This window comes from Heptranchias perlo, chromosome 11 (genome assembly GCF_035084215.1).
Source record: "Heptranchias perlo isolate sHepPer1 chromosome 11, sHepPer1.hap1, whole genome shotgun sequence".
NCBI classification, from domain to species: Eukaryota; Metazoa; Chordata; class Chondrichthyes; order Hexanchiformes; family Hexanchidae; genus Heptranchias; species Heptranchias perlo.
The window spans coordinates 66243949-66268430 of NC_090335.1; the positions used below are offsets into that span (position 1 = coordinate 66243949).

General features: G+C 42.2%; 2 protein-coding genes across 5 annotated transcripts in view; one reads left to right on the plus strand and one right to left on the minus strand.

Moving 5' to 3' along the window:
- The window catches only part of erg (ETS transcription factor ERG), a 229171-nt gene that overhangs the window by 91163 nt on the left and 113526 nt on the right, over window positions 1-24482 (plus strand). For 3 of the 4 annotated variants that reach the window (XM_067993298.1, XM_067993297.1, XM_067993302.1), the window contains exon 2: window positions 6994-7096. The exons of the other annotated variant lie outside the window; for it this stretch is intronic. In XM_067993298.1, the coding sequence (XP_067849399.1) occupies window positions 7040-7096 (57 nt within the window). In that variant the 5' untranslated portion in view covers window positions 6994-7039. The remainder of the gene's footprint in view (window positions 1-6993; window positions 7097-24482) is intronic. 4 annotated transcript variants of the gene reach the window in all.
- Window positions 1-24482, minus strand: part of kcnj15 (potassium inwardly rectifying channel subfamily J member 15) — a 277287-nt gene that overhangs the window by 77060 nt on the left and 175745 nt on the right. The gene's annotated exons all lie outside the window — the stretch shown is intronic.

Genomic DNA, 24482 nt, shown 5'->3' on the forward strand with positions numbered 1-24482 from the left:
TCCCCCACTATTATTACCCTATTATTTGCACAATTTTCTGAGATTTGCCTACATATCTGTTCCTCTATCTCCCCCTGACTGTTTGGGGGCCTATTGTACACTCCCATCAAAGTGCTTGCCCCCTTTTTGTTTTTAAGCTCCACCCATATGGCCTCATTAGAGGAACCTGCTAATATATCATCCCTCCTTATGGCAGTAATTGATTCTTTAATTAATATTGCGACCCCCCTCCTCTTATACCTCCCCCTCTGTCTCGTCTGAAGATTCTGTACCCCGGAATATTGAGCTGCCAGTCTTGCCCCTCCCTCAACCATGTCTCTGTGACAGCAACAATATCATACTCCCATGTGTTTATCAACACCTTCAGTTCATCCACCTTATTCGCAAGACTCCTTGCATTAAAATAGATGCCATCCAGCCTTGCCCTCACATATTTGCCCTGTCTTCCAAGCTGACTTGTTTTTTTCTCAATATTTGGCTGCACATCACCCCCTATTGTAGCTCCACTCTGTATCCCATCCCCCTGCCAAGTTAGTTTAAACCCCCCCCAACAGTGCTAGCAAACCTCCCCGCAAGGATATTTGTCCCGCTCTGGTTCAGGTGCAACCCGTCCGACTTGTACAAGTCCCACCTTCCCCAGAAGCAGGCCCAGTGATCCAGGAAACTGAAACCCTCCCTCCTGCACCAACTCTTTAGCCACGCATTCATCTGTTCTATCCTCCTAAGTATGGCTTGGTCAGGCTGTTGCTTGACTAGACTGTGGGACAGCTCTCCCAATTTTGGCACAAGTCCCCAGATGTTAGTAAGGAGGACCTTGCAGGGTCGACTGGGCTTGGTGTTTTGCCGTTGTCGTGTCCGGTGCCTAGTGGTCCAATGCCGGGTGGTCCGTGCGGTTTTATTCTTATTGTGACTTTTCGTAGCGAGATTTTACAACTGAGTGGCTTGCTAGGCCATTTCAGAGGGCAATTAAGAATCAACCACATTGCTGTGGGTCTGGAGTCACATATAGGCCAGACCAGGTAAGGACGGCAGGTTTCCTTCCCTAAAGGACATTAGTGAACCAGATGGGTTTTTACGACAATCCGGTAGTTTCATGGCCATCATTACTGATACTGGTATTTTAATTTTATTAATAGTATTGGTGGGATACAAATGATATCTAACAAGTATTCATAGCGTGTTATCCATACAATGACATGTTGCCAAATTGACTATAGTTTCCGGTACATTTTATATATATATGCTTTGATTTGTAAAGATTACCATATTTATATTGATGAAAATCTCCAGCATGGGGATTCCTTATCTCACTTGTGCTAAATTTTAGATTATTACTCGGTTTTAAGCTTGTGCAATTGTACACCACATGGGAGAGATTATATTGACACATCACAGCACGATTAACTGTAGTGCAAAATCGTCACACACATTATCTTTCAGACAACAAGAATCTGGGCTGCAGCCCTTGTGCACAGGACTGAGCCTGTGCTCTAACAGGCCTTTTTGATTTTATAAATTATGCATCATGAATAAAGGCCGACACGTTCTACAAAGAAAGATGATTATTGTTTAACCAGAAAATCTCTTCCAGCTGCTTATAATTGAGCACGCGACAGTAATGAATTCCTGCATATTCACTTTATCTGGACTTTTCCTGTTTTGCAAAATAGATTTTCTGCTGAGTAACTGTATTAAGTGTCATCGAGGATTTTTTCCTTCAGTGCCATAGCCATCCTTTCAGCCGTGCGTGCCAGGATTGCCTTTGTTTTCCCCAATGGCTAGGTGGGTGAACGCAGCACTTGGTGTGGTAGTGAGCCACATACTCACCAGGAACATCCCAGGTTTGATCCGCGGTCTGTGCTGCATTAGTTGATCTCGGCTAGGGTAGCATTTGGAATATAGGGGGTGCTGTAACTAGTATTATCAGTATCTAACAGGCAATTCTTTTTTAAGGTGCTGTCAGACTACACTGGCACCTGTGCAGACTTTAATCATTAACCTGTTGGCTCCCCTGCTGGTTAAAGCAGTAAGTAGCAGACCAGACAGACCAGGAAGGACCCAAGTTTGATCCCCAGTCTTTGTTGATTTGGCAGATTGTGGCTGGGGAATTGGTTTGGGGCAGATTAATTGGCCTCAGGCCCATGAGTTAGAGAGGGAAAAATAAGCCAGGGTTCCCCTCTCCTAAACTCTACTCTGCTGGTTTGCTATGTGGATGAGGACAAGGTGGGGCTCTTCTGGAATGTCCCCTCCCATGGTGGATTATTCCACCCAGCAGTCACATATGTGAAGTAATTCACAGGAGGGTAACTCGCTAATGTGGAAACCTATATCAGCAGGAAGTTAACTCCTAGAGGAAAGGAAGAGGGGAAAAAAACTGGTGGAAAGAGTACATTGACATGTACATACAACGAGGAAGGAGGCATTGCTGGACTTGGTTCTAGGGAATGAGGTGGGCTAAGTGAAGTTAGTTTCAGTGGGGGAGCATTTAGGGAGCAGCGATCATAGTATCATAAGGTTTAGAATAGCTCTCTGGACTCCGACCACTCTAAAGTAAAAATACTCAATTGGAGGAGGGCCAATTTTAATGGGATGACAACAGATCTGGCCCGGGTAAATTGGTATCAAAGATTGGCAGGCAAAGCTGTAATTGAACAGTGGGCGGCCTTTAAGGAGGAGATTGTTCAGGTACAGTCTAGGCACATTCCCACGAGGCAGAAAGATTGGGCAACTAAGGCCAGAGCTCCCTGGATGACAAAATATATAGTGAGTAAGGTGAAACAGAAAAAAGGGGTGTATGGCAGATGTCAGGTTGATAACACAAGTGAGAACCAGGCAGAATATAGAAAGTTCAGAGGGGAAGTGAAAAAGGAAATAAGAGGGGCAAAGATAGAGTATGAGAATAGACTAGCGGCCAACATAAAAGGGAATCCAAATTCTTCTACAGGCATGTAAACAGTAAACGGGTAGTAAGAGGAGGGGTGGGGCTGATTAGGGATGATAAAGGAGATATACTCATGGAGGCAGAGGGGATGGCCGAGGTACTAAATGAGTACTTTGCATCTGTCGTTACCAAGGAAGAAGACACTACCAGAGTCTCAGTAAGGGAAGATATAGTCGAGATACTGGATGGGCTAAAAATTGATAAAGAAGTGGTACTAGAAAGGCTAGCTGTACTTAAAGTAAATAAGTCACCTTGTCCGGATGGGATGCATCCTAGGTTGCCGAGGGAAGTAAGAGTGGAAAGTGCGGAAATACTGGCCATAATCTTCCAAACATCTGTAAATACGGGGGTAGTGCCAGAGGACTGGAGAATTGCAAATGTTGCACCCTTGTTCAAAAAAAGGGTGTAAGGATAAACCCAGTAACTACAGGCCAGTTAGTTTAACCTCAGTGATGGGGAAACTTTTAGAAATGATAATCTGGGGCAGAATTAACAGTCACTTGGACGAGTGTGAATTGATTAGGGAAAATCAGCATGGATTTGTTAAAGGCAAATCGTGTTTAACTAACCTGAGAGAGTTTTTTGATGAGGTAACACAGAGGGTAGATGAGGGCAATGCGGTTGATGTGGTGTATATGGACTTTCAAAAGGTATTTGATAAAGTGCCGCAGAGTAAGCTTATCATCAAAATTGCGGCCCATGGAACAAAGGGGGCAGTAGCAACATGGATACAGTATTGGCTAAGGGACCGGAAACAGAGACTAGTGGTGAACGGTTGTTTATCGGTCTGGAGGAAGGTATACAGTGGTGTTCCCCAGGGGTCAGTACTAGGACCATTGATTTTCTTGATATATATTAATGACTTGGACTTAGGTGTACCAGGGCACAATTTCAAAATTTGCAGATGACACAAAACTTGGAAGTGTAGTGAACAGTGAGGAGGATAGTGATAGACTTCAAGAGGACATAGACAGGCTGGTGGAATGGGCGGACACGTGGCAGATGAAACTTAATGCAGAAAAACGCGAAGTGATACATTTCGGTAGGAAGAACGTGGAGAGGCAATATAAACTAGAGGGCACAACTCGAAAAGGGGTACAGGAACAGAGAGATCTGGGGGTATATGTGCACAAATCATTGAAAGTGGCAGGGCAGGTTGAGAAAGCAGTTAAAAAAGCATACAGGTCCTGGGCTTTATAAAGAGAGGCATAGAGTACAAAAGTATGGAAGTCATGATGAACCTTTATAAAACACTGGTTCAGCCACAACTGGAGTATTGTGTCCAGTTCTGGGCATCGCAATTTAGGAAAGATGTGAACACCTAAGAGAGGGTGCAGAAGAGATTTACTAGAATGATTCCAGGGATGAGGGACTTTAGTTACGTGGATAGACTGGAGAAGCTGGGGGTTCTTCTCCTTGGAACAGGGACGGTTGAGAGGAGATTTGATAGAGGTATCCAAATCATGAAGGGTCTAGACAGAGTAGACAGAGAAAAACTGTTTCCATTGGCGGAAGGGTCAAGAATCAGAGGACATGGATTTAAGGTGATTTCCAAAAGAACCAAAGGTGACTTGAGGAAAAACTTTTTTTTATACAGCAAGAGGTTAGGATCTGGAATGCACTGCCCAAGGGGGTGGTGGAGGCAGATTCAATCATGACCTTCAAAAGGGAACTGGATAAGTACTTGAAAAAAATTTCAGGGCTACGGGGAAAGGGTGGGGGAGTGGGACTAGTTGGGTTGCTCTTACATAGAGCTGGCGCGGACTCGATGGGCCGAATGGCCTCCTTCTGTGCTGTAACCTTTGGATGATTCCATGATTCTACGTAGGCAAACTTTCACATAAATGCAGAGGAATGCAAAACTGTTGAGAATACTTGTGAGGAAAGCTGAATAATCATGTTACAAACATAACACACACAACAAGGTCTTCTGAAGTCGAGTAAATAAAATGAAGTTAGTAACAAAAGCGGAAAATGCTGGAAACACTTAACGGGTCAGTCAGCATCTGTGGAGAGAACAGGTGAGTTATTAGGGGGAATTTTAATTCTCCTTGATCTGCGGTTTTAACCTCACCAGTTTGGATGGTGGATGAGCCTCCCGCGAGTGTCTGGTGGGAGCCTCATTAATAAATGCAAATCAGTGACCCATGACATACATGGGACCTCGATGGCATCTTAACCTGCTCCTGAGCGGGGGACCCATTGTGCCCACACTGCCAGGTAAACCTGTCAGGAAGCCAGTAAGACCCATTAAGGTAATTTAAAAAACACGTTCCATAGTGGGACCCGGAAGAGGCCCCAAAAGAAACGTCCGATCCTGTGCTGTCCCAGGCTCCTCCCCCCAACCGCGAGACCCTCAGAACATTCCCCCTCCTGGACTTACCTTCAGCCTCCCCTGCTGGCCAGCTGCCACTTTCCGCCGGAAACGCCGGCAATCAAATGAGGCCTTTTGGTTAAAATCAGCCAGGCCTTCAAATCGCACTCCCGCGCGGGATTGCCGTTCCTTCAAGCTTCCTGCCGAGAGTTAAAATTGGCCCTAATGTTTCAGGTGTCGACCCTTCTTCAGAACTGCACCTGCAGTTTTTTTGCTTTTTGGTTAGCCTGAAATTAGTGTTCAGAAAGGGCTTACTACTAGGTGTCAGCTTTGGTGCAGTGGTAGTACTCTTGCCTCTGAGTCAGAAAGTCATAGTTCCAAGCCCTGAGATGTGGGCTCCAGAGGTGAGCACGTAATCTAGACTGACTTATCAGTGCAGTCTAAGGGAGTGCTGCACTGTCGGAGGTGCTGCCTTTCGGCTGGGATATTAACCTCCCAGGTGGGTGTAAACGATGCAAAAGATCTCATGGTACAATTCACCAAAGAGCAGGGGAGTGTTCCCTGTGTCCCGGTCAATATTTATCCTTCAACCAACATCACTAAAACAGATTATCTGATTATTTATCTCATTTCTGTTGGTGGGACCTTACTGTGTGCACATTGGCTGCTATGTTTCCCTATTTTACAATGATTAAACTTCAAAAAAGTATTTCATTGGCTGTGAAGCACTTTGGGAGGTCATGGGGTTGTGAAAGGCCCCAGGACCTCCTAAAGGAGCAATATAAATGCAAGTTCTTTCTTCCTTTACTTTATGCCCCATCCAAAATCGGAAAGGGAGTGGGCCCCAATGGGTGGATCTAATCGCATGTGGTCCAAATGCCATTTTAAAATGGGAGGCTTGAAATCCGGCCTTTCCCTGTCTATGCTTCCGTTATGAAAATCACCGGGGCAGCCAACCCCAAAATCGAATTGTGTGGTTCAAAAAAATACCCTAGTTCAAATGAAAATATTTGCCTGCCTCAAAAAAAACCCATTTGCATTCCAAACAATATGACATGATGTGAAACACTGCAAGAACTGTACACGTAAAACAATGGTATGCTTCGATGAACGGAGGTGGCAGAGTCAAGTGATTGATACGAACATACAACAATGACGGACAGGAAACGGCCCACTGGTCCATCCAGCCTGTCCCACACAACTGCGATGCCTTGTACATCACAATACATACACTCCCTATCCCTCCCGAAAGCCATGTAATCTCCTGGGAGAGGCGAGAAAACAGATAAAAACCCAGGCCAATTAGGGAAAGAAAATCTGGAAAATTCCTCTCCGCTCCCTTTAAGTGATTAAAACTAGTCCAGGAGACCAGTCTAACCATGATTAAAGTTGCACAGTACCTACCTTTTGTAGGGGAAGTGATCTCCGCCCCAGCCAGAAACAAGTCCAGCTCTCACGAAGGAATTTAATGAACCAGCGACCACCGCATGGGCCGGCAGCCTGTTCCAGAGGTCCAATATTCTCTGGGGAAAGAACCATCACCTCTAACCTAGTTCTGGCCTTACATTATTTGAGATTGTGACCCCTGGTCCTCCTGGTATGACCCATGGTTCAAACGGTTCTACCTTGCCTACTAAAAAGATGCAACATATAGAGCAGTGTTATTTCATGGCAACAGGTTGAGGATCAAAGTCCCAGTGATCTTGCAGTGACGGTCATCACAAATTTAATCTTTCAGTGAGGACGTCATCACAAATCAAGTGAATGGAAAGTCCAGGCTGTCGATGTTGACCATGACACCCGCTGTCGGAAAAAACCCGCCTTCCACACGGCAACAACAGGTCAGACTCCAGTTTGATAGTTATAAAGTAACACTGCTCTAAATGTGTGCATGTGTATGTTTGAAAAAGTTAATGCGGATGAAATTGGTCTTCGCCAGTAGCTCAAAACAGGCTCATAGGAAACTGGCAGCCCATTTTACACCGCAACTGGTTTTCTTTTCCATTGAAGTAATCGTAAATGTATCCCAGTAAGGAAAGAAAAGGGGTCTATCGATTGAAGGTTGGGTTCTACGGAAGAATAGTGAGATTAAATTAGAAACTAAAAAAAAAACGCATTTACCACTTCCAGAGCAAATAATAAAGTAGAAAGTCATGGCAAATTAAAGAATATAGGAAAACTGCCAAAAGGGCGATCAGAAAGTCTAACAGGGAGTACGGCTGCAAATTAGGAAAACATGTAAAGGGCAGCATTATGTTATGTTAGTATTAAGGGGGTAGTCAAGGAAGAGTAGAGGCAGTAAGAGATGAAGGAGGCAAGCTCGTAGTGGAGGGCAAGGGAATAGCAGAGGTACTAAATAAATAATAAAAACAGAAAATGCTGGAAACACTCAGTAGGTCAGGCAGCATCTGTGGAGAGAGAAACAGAGTTAACATTTCAGGTCGATGACCCAGCATTTTCTGTTTTTAGTTCAGATTTCCAGCATCCACAGTATTTTGCTTTTGTTATACTAAATAAGTGCTTTGCCTCAGTTTTCACAGAGGAGATGAATATTGGGATTGTAGAACCACCTGTGGCGGGTGTAGAACTGTTAGTGGAGGTTAATATTCAAAGAGAAATTGTACTAAAAAATGACTCAAACTTTATGTAGACAAATAATTGAGACATGATGGTTTATATTCAAGGATCTCGAGGGAAGCTAGAGAAGAAATAGCAGAGGTTCTGACTCAATCTCCAAATTCTGAGCTGCCTCCTCCAATTCCACTGCTGTTCCTAAATTGGTGTAATTTGCAAATTTGACCACTTTGTGACAAGGATTGTGAAAGATCGCAGGAGGTCATTGATAGGCTAGCTGGATGGGCAGTTGAGTGACAACGACAGGGCCTTGATGGGACCACACCTGGAGTATTGTGTACAGTTTTGGTCTCCTTACCTAAGAAAAGATACACTTGCCATAGAGGGAGTGCAGCAAAAGTTCACCAGACTGATCCACGGGATGGCAGGACTGTCATATGAGGAGAGATTGGGTCGACTCGGCCTGTATTCACTCAAATTTAGAGGAATGAAAAGGGTATTTAAAAAGGGTAGTAGGCAGAAGGCTGTAAATTATAGACCAGTTAGCCTAACATCTGTGGTGAGTAACATTTTGGAGTCTATTATTAAGGAGACAGTAGCGGAACATTTGGATAAACATAATTTAATAGGACAAAGTCAGCATGGCTTTACGAAGGGGAAGTCATGTCTGACAAATTTGCTTGAGTTCTTTGAGGACATAACGTACAGGGTGGATAAAGGGGAACCAGTGGACGTAGTGTATTTAGACTTCCAGAAGGCATTCGACAAGGTGCCACATAAAAGATTATTGCTCAAGATAAAGAATCACTGGATTGGGGGTAATATTCTGGCATGGATGGAGGATTGGTTATCTAACAGGAAGCAGAGAGTTGGGATAAATGGTTCATTCTCGGACTGGCAACCAGTAGCCAGGAGGGGACCGAGTGTAACATATCAAAGTTTGCAGATGGTACAAAGATGGGAGGGAAAGTGGAGAGTGAGGAGGACATAAAAAACCTACAAGGGGATATAGACAGGCTGGGTGAGTGGGCAGAGATTTGGCAGATGCAATACAATATTGGAAAATGTGAGGAAAAATCAGAGAGCAAGTTATTATCTTAATGGCGAGAAACTGGAAAGTACTGCAGTACAAAGGGATCTGGGGGTCCTAGTGCAAGAAAATCAAAAAGTTAGTATGCAGGTGCAGCAGGTGATCAAGAAGGCCAACGGAATGTTGGCTTTTATTGCTAGGGGGATAGAATATAAAAACAGGGAGGTATTGCTGCAGTTATATAAGGTATTGGTGAGACCGCACCTGGAATACTGCATACAGTTTTGGTGTCCATGCTTAAGAAAAGACTTACTTGCTCTCGAGGCAGTACAAAGAAGGTTCACTCGGTTAATCCCGGGGATGAGGGGGTGGAAATATGAGGAGAGGTTGAGTAGATTGGGACTCTACTCATTGGAGTTCAGAAGAATGAGAGGCGATCTTATTGAAACATATAAGATTGTGAAGGGGCTTGATCGGGTGGATGCGGTAAGGATGTTCCCAAGGATGGGTGAAACTAGAACTAGGGGGCATAATCTTAGAATAAGGGGCTGCTCTTTCAAAACTGAGATGAGGAGAAACTTCTTCACTCAGAGGGTAGTAGGTCTGTGGAATTTGCTGCCCCAGGAAGCTGTGGAAGCTACATCATTAAATAAATTTAAAACAGAAATGGACAGTTTCCTAGAAGTAAAGGGAATTAGGGGTTACGGGGAGCGGGCAGGAAATTGGACATGAATTTAGATTTGAGGTTAGGATCAGATCAGCCATGATCTTATTGAATGGCGGAGCAGGCATGAGGGGCCGATTGGCCTACTCCTGCTCCTATTTCTTATGTTCTTATGTTCTTAATGAGAGGGGATCTCATTGAAACATAAAATTCTGACAGGGCTAGACAGACTGGACGGAGGGAGGATGTTTCCCCTGACTGGGGGGTCCAGAACGAGGGGTCACAGTCTCAGGATACGGGGTAGGACATTTAGGACTGAGATGAGAAGAAATTTCTTCACTTAGAGGGTGGTGAACCTGTGGAATTCTCTACCACAGAAGGCTGTGGAGGCCAAGTCACTGAATATATTTAAGAAGGAGCTAGATAAGGCATCAAGGGGTATGAGAGAGAGCGAGAATATGGTACTGAGATAGAGGATCAACCATGATCATACTGAATGGCGGAGCAGGCTCGAAGGGCCGAATGGCCTACTCCTGCTCCTATTTTCTATGTTTCTATGTAAGTTCAATGTAGAAAAATATGGAGTAATAGGGTTTGAGGTAAGAAAAATGAAATATACTTGAATGATTAAAATTTTAAATGGAGTAGAGGAGCAGAGAAACCGAGTCGTGCAGGCCATTATAGGTGATAGGGCAACGACACCATAAAAAAGGCAAACAGCATCCTTAGTTTTGTATCTCCAAGCACAGAATACAAAAACAAGGTGCTAATGTTGAACATGTACAAAATCTTAGTTAGGATACAGTTGAAGTATTGTGTACAGTTATAGGTACCCCATTTTAGAAAGGATATATAAAGCAATGGGAATGATGCAGTGTGGTTTCACCAGGATGTTAACAGGGTTGAGGGGCTACAGTAATGAAGAGAGACTTAAGATGTATGGTCTTTTTTCACTAGAGCTGAAAAAGTTAAGGGTGACCTGATGGAGGTCATCAAGATAATGGAGTATAAATGGTGATACATTATTTCCCCGGTTGGGAAAATGGTAATGAGAGGGCACAAATTTGAGATCACCACAAAAAGAATTAAATGGGAGGTTAAAAAAAATATTTCATGCAGAGGGTGGTTAGAATATGAAACCAAAGTCAATAAATTATTTTAAAAGGGAATTATGTAGTTAGCTGAAAAAGAGGAATATTAAAGGGTATGAGAAGCGAACAGCAGAGTAGGATTAGAATAGGTGGCTTATGTGGAGAAGAATACCAACATAGACTTGATGGACTAAAATCAACAGCTTAGTAGTTGCATTGAAAAAAGTGCAGAGTAATTTAGTTACAGCACATTAAGTATTTGTACGGGAAAAGTGCCAGTCAGGAAATATGGCCCTTATCTAAAATGTGATTTTCATTTTTTAACGTTCACCCTCAATTTGAGAAGTGTTGATGGTGGGAAAGGGAATATGATCTCATGTATTACACCTGGTACCACCCTTAGCAGTGTCAGCATTGTATGGTACAAAGTTCCCTTTTATCACTGCCCCCAACAATGGATATAGATTTCCTCTCTATGAACATGTTTCTGACTTCCTACAGTCAATGTATGGAGGGCATTTCCCCCCAATTTTCCTTATCCCCAATCTCAGCAGAACATCCTCATCCTTATTAGCACCATAAATTAAAAAATGTCTATTTATGACTAGTTTTGTGCTGTGGACCTGTGCCCATCAGGAACTGGGTGGAAACCGCCTAAACCCATTTAATGTAAGATTCTTACAGCTGTCAGATGTTTCATTCATCAGTCTGAGTTGGATTCAAAAACAGGCCCCAGAGGTAAAAGGACAGCTCCACCCAGCTTCTCTTCTCAAATCTCAGAATTTATTTTGCATTAAATTGTCCATATTACATTATAGAGCCTTTAGTTGTTTGGGTCCTACTCCCTCCCTAAGTACCTCTGCCTCTCTACTTCTCTCCCTGCCTTTAAAAGCCTCCTCAGAAACCACTTCTTAGTCCAGGCCTTTGGTTATTTCTGCTAACTCATCTAACACTGTTCACCATCCGATTTACCTCTGTAAAGCCCCTTGGGACATTTACTATGTTAAAGGCTCTACATAAATGCAAGCTGTTGTTTAGTTATAACTTTTACTGCAGTAACTCAATTTTTTCCAATTGCCCATTATTCATAAGTGGTCTGTTCTGTATCATAGTAGATACAGCACAGGAGGAGGCTATTTGGCCCATCGTGCCTGTGCCAGCTCTTTGAAAGAGCTATCCAATTAGTCCCACTCCCCTGCGCTTTCCCCATAGCCCTGTAAATTTTTTCCTTTCAAGTATATATCCAATTCTCTTTTGAAAGTTACCATTGAATCTGCTTCCACCACCCTTTCAGGCAGTGCATTCCAGATCATAACAATTCGATGCGTAAAAAAATGTTTCTTCATGACGCCTCTGGCTCTTTTGCTGATCACCTTAAATCTGTGTCCTCTGGCTACCGACCCTTCTGCCACTGGAAACAGTTTTTCCTTATTTACCCTATCAAAACCATTCATGATTTTGAACATCTCTATCAAATCTCCCCCCAGCCTTCTCTGTTCTAAGGAGAACAACCCCAGCTTCTCCAGTCTCTCCACATTACTGAAGTCCCTCATCCCTGGTACCATTCTAGTAAATCTCTTCTGCACCCTCTCTAACGTCTTGACATCCTTCCTAAAGTGTGGTGCCCAGAATTGAACACGATACTCCAGCTGAGGCCTAACCAGTGTTTTATAAAGGTTTAGCATAACTTCCTTGCTTTTGTACTCTATGCCTCTATTAATGAAGCCCAGGATCCCATATGCTTTTTTAACAGCCTTCTCAAATTGTCCTGCCACTTTCAAAGATTTGTTTATGTACACCCCCAAGTCTCTCTGTTCCTGCAGCCCCTTTAAAATTGTGCCATTTAGTTTATATTGTCTCTCCTCATTCTTTCTACCAAAATTCATCACTTCACACTTCTCTGCGTTAAATTTCATCTGCCATATGTCTGCCGATTTCACCAGTCTGTCTTTGTCCTCCTGAAGTCTGTCACTATCCTTCACATTGTTTACCACATTTCCAAGTTTCATGTCATCTCTAAACTTTGAAATTATACCCTCTATATCCAAGTCCAGGTCATTAATATATCAAAAAGAGCAGTGGTCCTAATACTGCCCCCTAGGGAACACCACTGTACACTTCCCTCCAGTCTGAAAAACAACCGTTCACCACACTCTGCTTTCTGTCCCCTAGCCAATTTTGTATCCATGCTGCCACTGTCCCTTTAATCCCATGGGCTTTAATTTTGTTAGTAAATACCACATACTATTAAGTGGTATTTTATCAAATGCCTTTTGAAAGTCCATATACACATCAACCATCTCTGTTACTTCATCAAAGAACTCAATCAAGTTAATCAAACACAATTTTCCTTTAACAAATCCGTGCTGACTTTCATTTATTAGCGCATACTTTTCCAAGTGCCAATTAACTTTGTCCCGGATTATTGTCTCTAGTAGTTTCCCCACCACCGACGATAGGATGATTGGCCGATAATTGCTGGGTTTATCCCTCTCCCCTTTTTGAACAGAGGTGTAACATTTGCAATTCCCCAGTCCTCCGGCACCATCCCCATATCTAAGGAGGATTGGAAGATTGTGGCCAAAGCCTCTTGCAATCTCCATCCTTACTTCCCTGAGTAACTGAGGATGCATCCCATCTGGACCGGATGACTTTTCCACTTTGAGTACTGCCAATCTTTTAAGTACCTCCTCTTTGTCTATTTTTATCCTATCCAATATCGCTATTGCCCTCCTTTACTGCTACAATGGCAGCATCCTCTTCTCCAGTGAAGACGGATGCAAAGTATTCATTTAGTGCCTCAGCAATGCCCTCTGCCTTCACAAGAAGATCTTTTTTGTCCCTAATCGATCCCACGCTTCCTTTGACTACCGTTATAGGAGTACCTGTATAGTATAGTCTCTCATAGAATCATAGAATCATAGAAAATAGAAGAGTAGGCCATTCGGCCCTTTGAGCCTGATCCGCCATTCAAAATGATCATGGCTGATCGTCTAACTCAGTACCTTGTTTCCACTTTTTCCCCATATCACTTGATCCCTTTAGCATTAAGAAATATATCTATCTCCTTCTTTAATATATTTAATGACTTGGCCTCCACTGCCTTCTGTGGTAGAGAATTCCACAGGTTCACCACCCTCTGAGTGAAGAAATTTCTCCTCATCTCGGTTCTAAATGGCATACCTCGTATCCTGAGACTGTGACCCCTGGTTCTGGATTCCCCATCCATCGGGAACATCCTCCCTGCATCTAGTCTGTCCAGTCCTGTTAGAATTTTATATGTTTCGATAAGATCACCTCTCATTCTTCCAAACTCTAGTGAATATAGGCCTAGTCAACCCAATCTCTCCTCATACGTCAGTCCTGCCATCCCCGGAATCAGTCTGGTAAACCTTCGTTGCACTCCCTCCATGACAAGGACATCCTTCCTCAGATAAGACCAAAACTGCACACAATACTCCAAATGTGGTCTCACGAAGGCCCTGTACAACTGCAGTAAGACATCCCTGTTCCTGTACTCCAAATCCTCTTGCAATGCAGGCCAACATACCATTCGCCTTCCTAACTGCTTGCTGCACCTGAATGCTCGCTTTCAGCAACTGGTGTACAAGGACACCCAGGTCTCGTTGCACCTCCCCTTTTCCCAATCTATCACCATTCAGATAATAATCTGCCTTTTTGTTTTAACAACCAAAGTGGATAACCTCACATTTATCCACGTTATACTGCATCTGCCATGTTCTTGCCCACTCACCCAACTTGTCTAAATCACATTGGAGCCTCTTTGCATCCTCCTCACAGCTCACATTCCACCCCAGCTTTGTGTTGTCTGCAAACTTGGAAATGTTACATTTAGTTCCCTCATCCAAATCATTGATATATATTGTGAATAGCTGGGGCCCCAGCACTGATCCCTGTGGTACCCCACTAGTCACCGCCTGCCACCTGGAAAAAGACCTGTTTATTCCTACTCTCTGATTCCTGTCTGTCAACCAATTCTCAATCCATGCCAGTATATTCCCTCCAATCCCATGTGCTTTCATTTTGCACACTAACCTCTTGTGTGGGACCTTATCAAAAGCCTTCTGAAAATCCAAGTACACCACATCCACTTGTTCTCCCCTATCTATTCTACTAGTTACATCCTCAAAAAACTCCAGTAGATTTGTTAAGCATGATTTCCCTTTCATAAACCCATGCTGACTTTGTCCAATCCCGTTAATGCCTTCCAAGTGTTCTGTTATCACATCCTTTATAATAGACTCTAGCATTTTCCCCACTACTGATGTTAGGCTAATTGGTCTGTAATTCCCTTTCCTTTTGGTACCTCTCCTTTTGGTACCCTCTAACTAGATGTGCAAGAGGGATATCTTTGGCTGATTTTGGTTACTTGCTGTCAAAAGGTCAGGGGCTCAACGCCCATTCCAGCACCTGAGCATATAATCTAGACTGATACTTCAATGCAGTCGTGATGGAGTGCTGCATTGTCGGAGCTGCCGTCTATCAGATAAGATGTTGGACCAAGATCCCTTCTGCCTTTTCAGGTGGATGTAAAAGATCCCACAGCACTGTTAAAAGATGAATAGGATGTTCTGTGTGTCCAGGTTAACATTCCTCCCTCATCAATACCATAAAAAAAGGTTAATTCATTTATCTAATTTGCTATTTGTTGGATCTTGCTTTGTACTAATTGGCTGCCCCATTTGCTTACATAATAACAGTGACTATATTTCAAAGGTAATTAATTGACTGTGAAGTGTTTTGGGATGTCCTGAGGATGTGAAAGTGCTATATAAATGCAAGCTCTTTCTTTTAATAAGCAACTATCTAACTTCCACTTAGCACTTGTGTGATATGGTCTCATCAAGTTTGGAGATTCAGTGCAACAAAATCATGGGTGCAAGCCTACATAATACCACACAGTGGCGTAGTACACTAGAACACCAAAGCATTGTGAGACCAGGCTTATATTTATTCCCTTTGTTCCTCAGTGCAGAATCCAAGGTCTCCAAATATTCAAAGTCTAGAGTTTAGAAAGAAATGGAAAAACATACTAGGAAAAACCATAGATACAGAATTTTAGGAGACAGGGAATAGAAGTAGAGAAGTTAAATATACAGAATGTAATGAATATGTTAATATGTCTTACTGTCAAATATTTCTTGATAACAATTTTGAATTTGTACAAATCATTACAAATATATGAAAAGGTGAGCAAAGACAATTAGACTTTTCCGTGATCTTTAGAAAAGGCCGCCTCATACACCATCCTATCCAAATGCTAGTGATGTTAACTCCTGAGGGAGACAAAAGAAGAAGAAAAATTCAAGAAAAACTCAGGAAATTTTTCCCAAACTCCTTAAACAATTAAGCAAGCTAGCCACAACTCATCACTTGATGGACCTAACCATCCCACATACCTGATACTCCCAAACCCATACTTACCACCCTCACATCCTAATCAATTTAATCATTTTACATAGTTATTATAATTATTTGCTCGTGACCAACTTTGCCTCTTCTGTTGATTCCCACGTACACGTACTGGGGTAAGAATTCCTCTGGTTGCGCTTACCAGTGAAACCAAGTTTACAATTTTAGTAGAAATATATACTAAACAGAAGAAATCTTCACAAATGCACGTAGGATGCCCCTACACATGGCAAGTAGAGGAACTCTTATCTTCTGGGGGCTCCACAGACTCCAGTGACACTGGGAGACTGGCAGTCATCTGGCATACACCTAGTTCAGAGTAAGAGTGGAGGATGTAACATAATCCAATGAACTCCTCTATGTTGAGCAAATATATATGAAAAAACATTTCCTACCTAAACCCACTACAGTCACTCCTCCTAACTGAAAAATATGACCGGTTTACTCTGGTTCACTGAATACTTGTTTTTTGCCCATTTGACATATTTCCATGCCTGAAACTCAAATTACAACAATCTCCTTCTGTACTAATACATTACATCACTTTTGTTTCAGGCACATACTTAAATATCCCTAAATTAGAATTAATTATCATATGGAACTGGACTTTCCATTACTAACTCTTTGAACCCACAGAGAAGTTTACTCGTTTGGTAGATCTCTTCACGTTTGATGTGCAAATACTCATCAGAGATTGGCCTTCTCACATCCACGGTGTCACTAGGTCAATCTTCTAAGTCGGAACTTTTGATTCGCTGAAATTCAGCCTTTAATACCAGGATTAAACCAATCAAAATCCACTTTTTTCCAAAACCTGCTCCCACTTCCACTTCCAAAACGGATGACAGAAATCAGGAGAAAGATTTAAAATTCAGTTATTTATGGGAAATGGTTAAGAAAAATAGAGTAGGTTAGAATAGGTTGAAAATTACAATAAGAAACTAAGGACAGGACAGATGGATAAATGGAAAAAAGACAAAATAGAGAAAAAACAGGGAACACAGAAGCAGTATGTGCCAGTTGTATTTTATGCATATGTTTTGGTTTCAGCGCGTTCATCTTGCAATTCTTGGTGTTTGAGTGGCTTTATTACCAACCGAAACAGTCAATCATTTGCTGTTCGTAGGACCTTGCTGCGTGCAAATTGGGTGCCATATTTGCCTACATAACAACAGTGATAGCGCTCACATAGTAATCAATGGCTGTGAAACACTTTGGGATTTCCTTGGTTCTTGCTTTTATTGCTCTAATATTAGTGCTAGTTTCAGTGCCATATTATGTGAGCAAAAAGAAACAAAAATAATCAGACCTGGACCTGTCAACACACTAATAGTTAATAACTGCATGAAACATTTAACTTTTATGGAATTTTTTCTGTTACAATCAAAAATATAGAAGAAATTACATAAATGAAAGTTTTTATTAGCATTTTACTGTAAATCTCTTATTTTTTCCCTCATATTCTTCCTCCTCTTTCAAATCAACTTGTCCCAACTGACACGAAATTCAGAAATGTAGTAAGCAGTGTGGAGGATAGTAACAGACTTTAGGAGGACACAGACAGAGTGGTGCAATGGGCAGACACACGGCAGGTGAAATTCAACGCAGAAAAATGTGAAGTGATGCATTTTGGTAGGAAGATTGAGGAGAAGCAATATAAACTAAATGGTACAATTTTAAAGGGGGTACAGGAACAGAGAGACCTGGAGGTGCACATACACAAATCTTTGAAGGTGGCAGGCCAAGTTGAGAAGGCTATTAAGAAAGCATATGGTATCTTTGGCTTTATAAACAGATGTAAGGAATCTTACAACACCAGGTTATAGTCCAACAAATTTATTTTAAAATCACAAGCTTTCGGAGATTATCTCCTTCGTCAGATGATTGAATGAAAAGGTTCTCAAATCGCATATCTTATACGATGTTGGGACAGCATCACACCAATCAAAAGGTGTCGTTGTTATTCAAACAGGCCAGTCACGGAGAACAGCACGTCCCAGTACACTCGATATACATTGTGTCTTTTACACAGGCAGGCAGAAAGAAACTCAAAATGGCAGAGAGAGAGAGAGAGAGAATTTAAAAAAACAGAGGCATAGAGTACAAAAGCAAGGAAGTTATGCTAATCTTTTAAAAATCACTGGTTAGGCTCCAGCTGGAGTGTTGTGTTCAATTCTGGGCATCACACTTTAGGAAGGATGTCAAGGCCTTGGAGAGGGTTCAGAGGAGATTTATTAGAATGGTACCAGGGATGTGGGACTTCAGTTATGTGGAGAGACCAGAAAAGTTGGGGTTGTTCTCCCTAGAGCAGAGAAGGTTAAGGAGAGATTTAATAGAGGTGATCAAAATCACGAAGGGTTTTGATTGAGTAGATAGAGAGAAACTGTTTCCACTGGCAGAGGGCACAGATTTAAGATAATTGGCAAAAGAACCAGAGGCGAGATGAGGGGAAACTTTTTCACGCAGGAAGAGCAGGATTGCTGCTCCGGGGCCCACAAATATCCTTTGGCCTGCTGCAAGTCTGCTCTTGCGCACTCCCTTCATCTGCCCCCCCCACTTCCAACAGGCCTTACATTCCGGCCAGCAGCGCACTACAGCGGCCCGATTTTCTGCCGTGGGAACCGGGAGGGGTGCAGCTCGCTGACAAAATATTAAAGACGCCCGAACTTGAAAGTGGTTTGGGCCTCTGCTACTGTCGCGTTGGGCAGGCATATCACCAATATCGCGTCTGTTCAACGCCCAACCCGAAAGTCTCCCCCGATAATTTGGTACTGGAGCCAGGCAGGTCTGCAGCACGGTTGATGATTGGCCTGCCACTTGCTCATTAAGGGGACCTAGAGACATAGACCAGTCACTTGGCACTGGGATTTTTTTTCCATTCAATTCCAAATAATCCTGCAAACCAATACTTTAATGGGTAGAATAGTCCTAGGTGGACAAATGTTGTCATTTCAACTCTCCCTTTGTCTGAGTCAAGTTTCTCATCCAGATCCCAATATATGGAGAAATTAAGCTTTCACTTAAATGGAGGGCACTTAATGCAGAGTTCTAGCAAGTATGGATACTAGTAAGATTCAGAGAGCTCAGTTTTAGAGAGAAAAGAAATGACAATCAGCACTTTTCTAATACAAATACTTGATGTGCTCGAACAAAAACTCTTTTCGATTGTATTTCAATATATCCTGTATTAAAATAGTGCTGAGAGGAATTTGATTTGAGCTTGTTTAGGGGTTCATCTGAGAACAGTACCATAGAAACATAGAAAATAGGAGCAAGAGTAGGTCATGTGGCCCTTCGGGCCTGCTCCGCCATTCAAAATGATCATGGCCGATCGTCTAACTCAGTGCCCTGTTCCCGCTTTTATAGAAACATAGAAAATAGGAGCAAGTATCAATCTTAGTTACTAACCCCTAAAAACACAACTGCTGGAAATCTGAAATAAAAGCAGAAAGTTTTGCAAACACAGAGCAAGTTAATCTGTGCCTGAAAGAGAGAGATTCATATTTCAGCTTGCATTTCAGAAGTGGGCTCTGTGCATTCCCAGCATCTTGTGCCTTTAATTCAGATTTCAGGTTTTATCCAATGGTTATTGCTACATTTCCCATTGACATGTAACCTCACAGCCACTTTATATATTCAGTTTGTACAAATTAAGCCCGCTTTAGAGAATGGAAGGTTCTTAACCGTATATATGTTGTCTGCAGAGAGCCGTGGCACATTTTACACCCGTCTGGTTCAGTTCAGCTCAGTTTAGTTCAGCTTCGTAATCAGCAGGAAACTGCATGGTCTGCAGCAGTTATTACAAAATGCTGCTGCTTTTTTTTTTCGGTTCTAACTGCAGTCTCAGGGCCAATTGTGTTGAAATTGTTAGAAATGAGGAAGTTATTATTTTTATCCTTCAACTATAAAGGGCAGGTCTAATTTTGTAGAACTCTTCACAGTAACGGTATTCAGGGTGTTCATTTACAAATCTTTTCCTTATTTCTTTATAAGTGTAAACGTACATGCTTCATTTAAAAAGATCTTTAAAGTTACATTGACCAAACTAAATATTGGGACGGCCAAAGGCATTGTCTTTGGTCTCTGCCACAAAATCCATTCCCTAGCCACCAACTCCAAAGTTTGGCAGTGCTCAATGGTTTATACCTCAATGCAAGGAGTCTAGTGAATAAGGTAGATGAGCTAAGGGCATAAGATAGACACGTGGAAGTTTGATAACTTAGCTATTAATGAAACATGGCCTAAAGAAGGACAGAAATGGCAGCTCAACATTCCTGGTTTCAGGGTTTTCAGACGAGATAGAGAGGGGGATAAAAAAGAGGGGGCGGATAATATTAGTTAAAGAAACAATTGCAGCTGTGAGGAGGGATGATATGTTAGAAAGATCATCAAATGAGGCCATATGGGTTGAGCTAAAGAACAAAAAAGGAGCAATCGCACTACTGGGAGTGTACTATAGACCCCCAAACAGTCAGAGGGAGATAGAAGAGCAAATATGTAGGCAAATTTCTGAGAAGTGCAAGAACAATAGGGCAGTAATAATAGGGGATTTCAACAACTCTAATATTAACTGGGATACATGCAGTGTAAAAGGTATAGAGGGCACAGAATTCTTAAATTGCATTCAGGAGAACTTTTTTAGCCAGTACATAGCAAGCCTAACATGAGGGTGGGGGGCAGTTCTGGACTTAGTTTTAGGGAATTAAGTTGGGCAGGTGGAAGGAATATCAATGGGAGAGCATTTTGGTGATAGTGATCATAATTCAGTTAGTTTTAGCATAGTTATGGAAAAGGACAAAGATAGAACAAGAGTGCAAGTTCTCAATTGGGGAAAGGCCAATTTTACTAAGCAGAAAAGTGATTTAGCAAAAGTGGACTTGAAACAGCTATTTGAAGGTAAATTAGTGTCAGAGCAGTGAGAGGCATTCAAGGGAGAGATTGTGAGGGTTCAGCACAAACATGTCCCCACAAAGAAAAAGGGTGGGACTGCCAAATTAAGAGCCCACTGGATAACAAGGAGCATACAGGATGGGATATAGCAAAAAAGGGTAGCTTAAATCAGATATCAAGAGTTCAATACTGGAGAAAGCCTAGAGGAGTAGAGAAAGTGCAGGGGTGAAATTAAAAAGGAAATTAGGAAAGCAAAGAGAGGGCATGAACAAATACTGGTAAGTAAAATCAAGGAAAACTCAAAGATGTTTTATAAATACATAAAGAACAAGAGAATAACTAAGGAAAGAGTAGGGCCTATTGGAAACCAAGGAGATAACCTATGTGTAGAGGCGGAAGATGTGGATATGGTTCTAAATGAATACTTTGCATCTGTCTTCACAAAAGAGGGGGATGATGCAGACATTGTAGTTAAGGAGGAGGAGTGTGAAATATTGGATGGTATAAACATAGTGAGAAAGGAAGTATTAAGGGGTTTAGCATCTTTGAAAGTAGATAAATCGCCAGGCCTGGATGAAATGTATCCCAGGCTGTTAAGAGAAGCAAGGGAGGAAACAGCGGAGGCTCTGACCATCATTTTCCAATCCTCCCTGGCTACAGGCGTGGTGCCGGAGGATTGGAGGACTGCTAACGTTGTACCGTGGTTTAAAAAGGGAGAAAGAGACCAAGTAATTACAGGCCAGCCAGTCTAACCTCAGTGGTGGACAAATTATTGGAATCAATTCTGAGGGACAGGATAAATCGTCATTTTCAAAGGCACGGGTTAATCAAGGACAGTCAGCATGGATTTGTTAAGGGAAGGTTGCGTCTGACTAACTTGATTGAATCTTTGAGGAGGTAACAAGGAGGGTCGGTGAGGGTAACGCGTTTGATGTAGTGTACATTGATTTGAGCAAGGCTTTTGCAAGGTCCCACATGGCAGACTGGTCAAAAAAATAAAAGCCCATGGGATCCAAGGGAAAGTGGCTAGTTGGATCCAAAATTGGCTCAGTGGCAGGGAGCAAAGGGTAATGGTTGACGGGTGTTTTTACAACTGGAAGGCTGTTTCCAGTGGGGTTCCACAAGGCTCAGTTCTAGATCCCTTGCTTTTTGTGATGTTTTACTATGTTAAAGGTGCTATATAAATGCAAGTTGTTGTTGTTGAGTCCTTATGATTTTGCAAGAGCCTTTATTCATGAGCGCTGAGCGATGGTCTTGAACACGGGCTCCAACCAAATAAGATAACTGCAGGTTCCTTCACAGCTCAGGTGGCAGTGCTGCCCAAGGTGTGTGCTGGCATGATATATTCCATTGTATCAGTTACAGGCATACAGAGGTTGCTTGTTTGCAATCCTTGGTACCTCCCTTCCTGCCCAATGCTCTCCCCACCCAATCCCCCAATACTGCCCTCCCCACTCAGCAGTTCCTTTGGTCTGACAGCTGACACCAATGTCACTCTGAGTTAGATTTACACTACAACTGTAGCATTGGTGCAAAGAGGTTTTGCTTCACACTGATGCTAAAAAAGTGAAGCAAGGCTTCTTCCTCCGGAGCACTGCTTCATACTGATGGTACATTTGAAATGATAACACAACCCTAGTGTATAGTATCTGAGTCATACAAATGTATGAACATATGAAAGAAGGAGGACAGGTAAAGAGCAGCTGGTCCATTGGGCTTGTTCTATCCTGGCGTGTTGTAACTTCAGAACACCATCATCCCTACCCCCATCCCCCCACCACCAGACACACAATCCCCTGGGGGAGACAAAACTAAACAGAGAAAAAACCTGAGGCCAATTGAGGAAAAAAACATTGGGAAATTCCACCCTCCCCCAACCCTGGTGATCAAACAAGCTTCAGGAGACCACAGTGACTGGGTGACACAACGCCCAATGACCCACTTACCTTCTGACAACTTATTCCATGTAGTCAATGATTCTCTGCAAAAAGAAGTAGCCCCTAACATCTAACCTAGTTCTATGCTTATGTAACTTACATTTACCTCCCATTGATCCTCCCTAACCTATCGAGCTCAAATAGCCTGTCCTCTTGGTTCAAATCTAATAGTTTCATTTTATTTAATTTTTTGCATTCCAAAGTGTGTCAAAAATACAGTTTTAGTGGTGTTCCACAGAGATCGGTGCTGGGGCCACTGTTGTTCACCATTTACATAAACAATTTGGACTCTGGAATCAGAAGTGCAATTTCAAAATTTGTAGATGACACCAAATTGACAACACCAGTATAGTTAATACCGAGGAGCACTGCGACAAAATATAGGAAGACATTAATAAACTTGCACAAAGGGCGTGTAATTGGCAAATGAATTTCAATATATATATATGTGTGAGGTGGTACATTTTGGTGGGAAGAATAAGGAGGCCACATACTCCATGGAAATTCAGAGTCTAAATGGGGTAGACGAGCAGATGGATTTGGGGGTACAGATACACAAATCACTAAATGTAGTGATGCAGGTTAATAAAGCCATAAAAAAAGCAAACATAGCACTGGGGTTCATTTCTACAGGGATAGAACTGAAAAGCAGAGAAATTATGTTAAACTTGTATAGAACCTTGGTTAGACCACATTTGAAGTACTGTGAACAGTTCTGGTCTCCATATTATAAAAAGGATATAGAGGCATTGGAGAAGGTGCAAAAAAGAATTACTAGGATGATACCAGTACTGAGAGGTTATACCTTTCACGAAAGATTGAACAGGCTTGAGCTCTTTTCTCTAGAAAGGAGAACACTGAGGGTGACCTGATAGAGGTCTTTAAGATTATTAAAGGGTTTGATAGGGTAGACGTAGAGGAGATGTTTCTACTTACGGGGGAGACCAGAACTAGGGGCCACAAATATAAGATAGTCACTAATAAATCCAATAGGGAATTCAGGAGAAACTTCTTTACCCAGAGAGTGGTTAGAATGTGGAACTTGCTACCACAAGGAGCAGTTGAGGCGCCTAGCATAGATGCATTTAAGGGGAAGCTAGATAAACACATGAAGGAGAAAGAAATAGAAAGATATGTTGATGGGGTTAGATGAAGAAAGGTGGAGGAGGCTCATGTGGAGCATAAACACCGGTATGGACCTGTTGGGCCGAATGGCCTGTTTCTGTGCTGTACATTCTATGTAATTCTATGTAATTATTTCTTTCAAATTAGTAACAATCATTAAATGATGATAAAATATTGAAATTAATATCCAAGCTCATCTGGCATAGCATCAAGAAAAGCTTATATCATCTGGAACGAAAAGTACTGTTTAGCTGGGTACGTGACACACTGGCTGTTCTGCCCAATTTATTTAACCTCCTGAAGGAAGATTCTGTAAAGTCACCCCCTGCCTCAAAGGGGATCAGGCAAAATTTTGGAACATATATCTAACCTATGACCTACATTTGACATCCTCATCAGTTGCTTTCCATAATGTGACATTTTCATGGCCCCATTACAACCGTTCTGTTATGTAGAATATTTGATAATCTCTACCTCTATAAC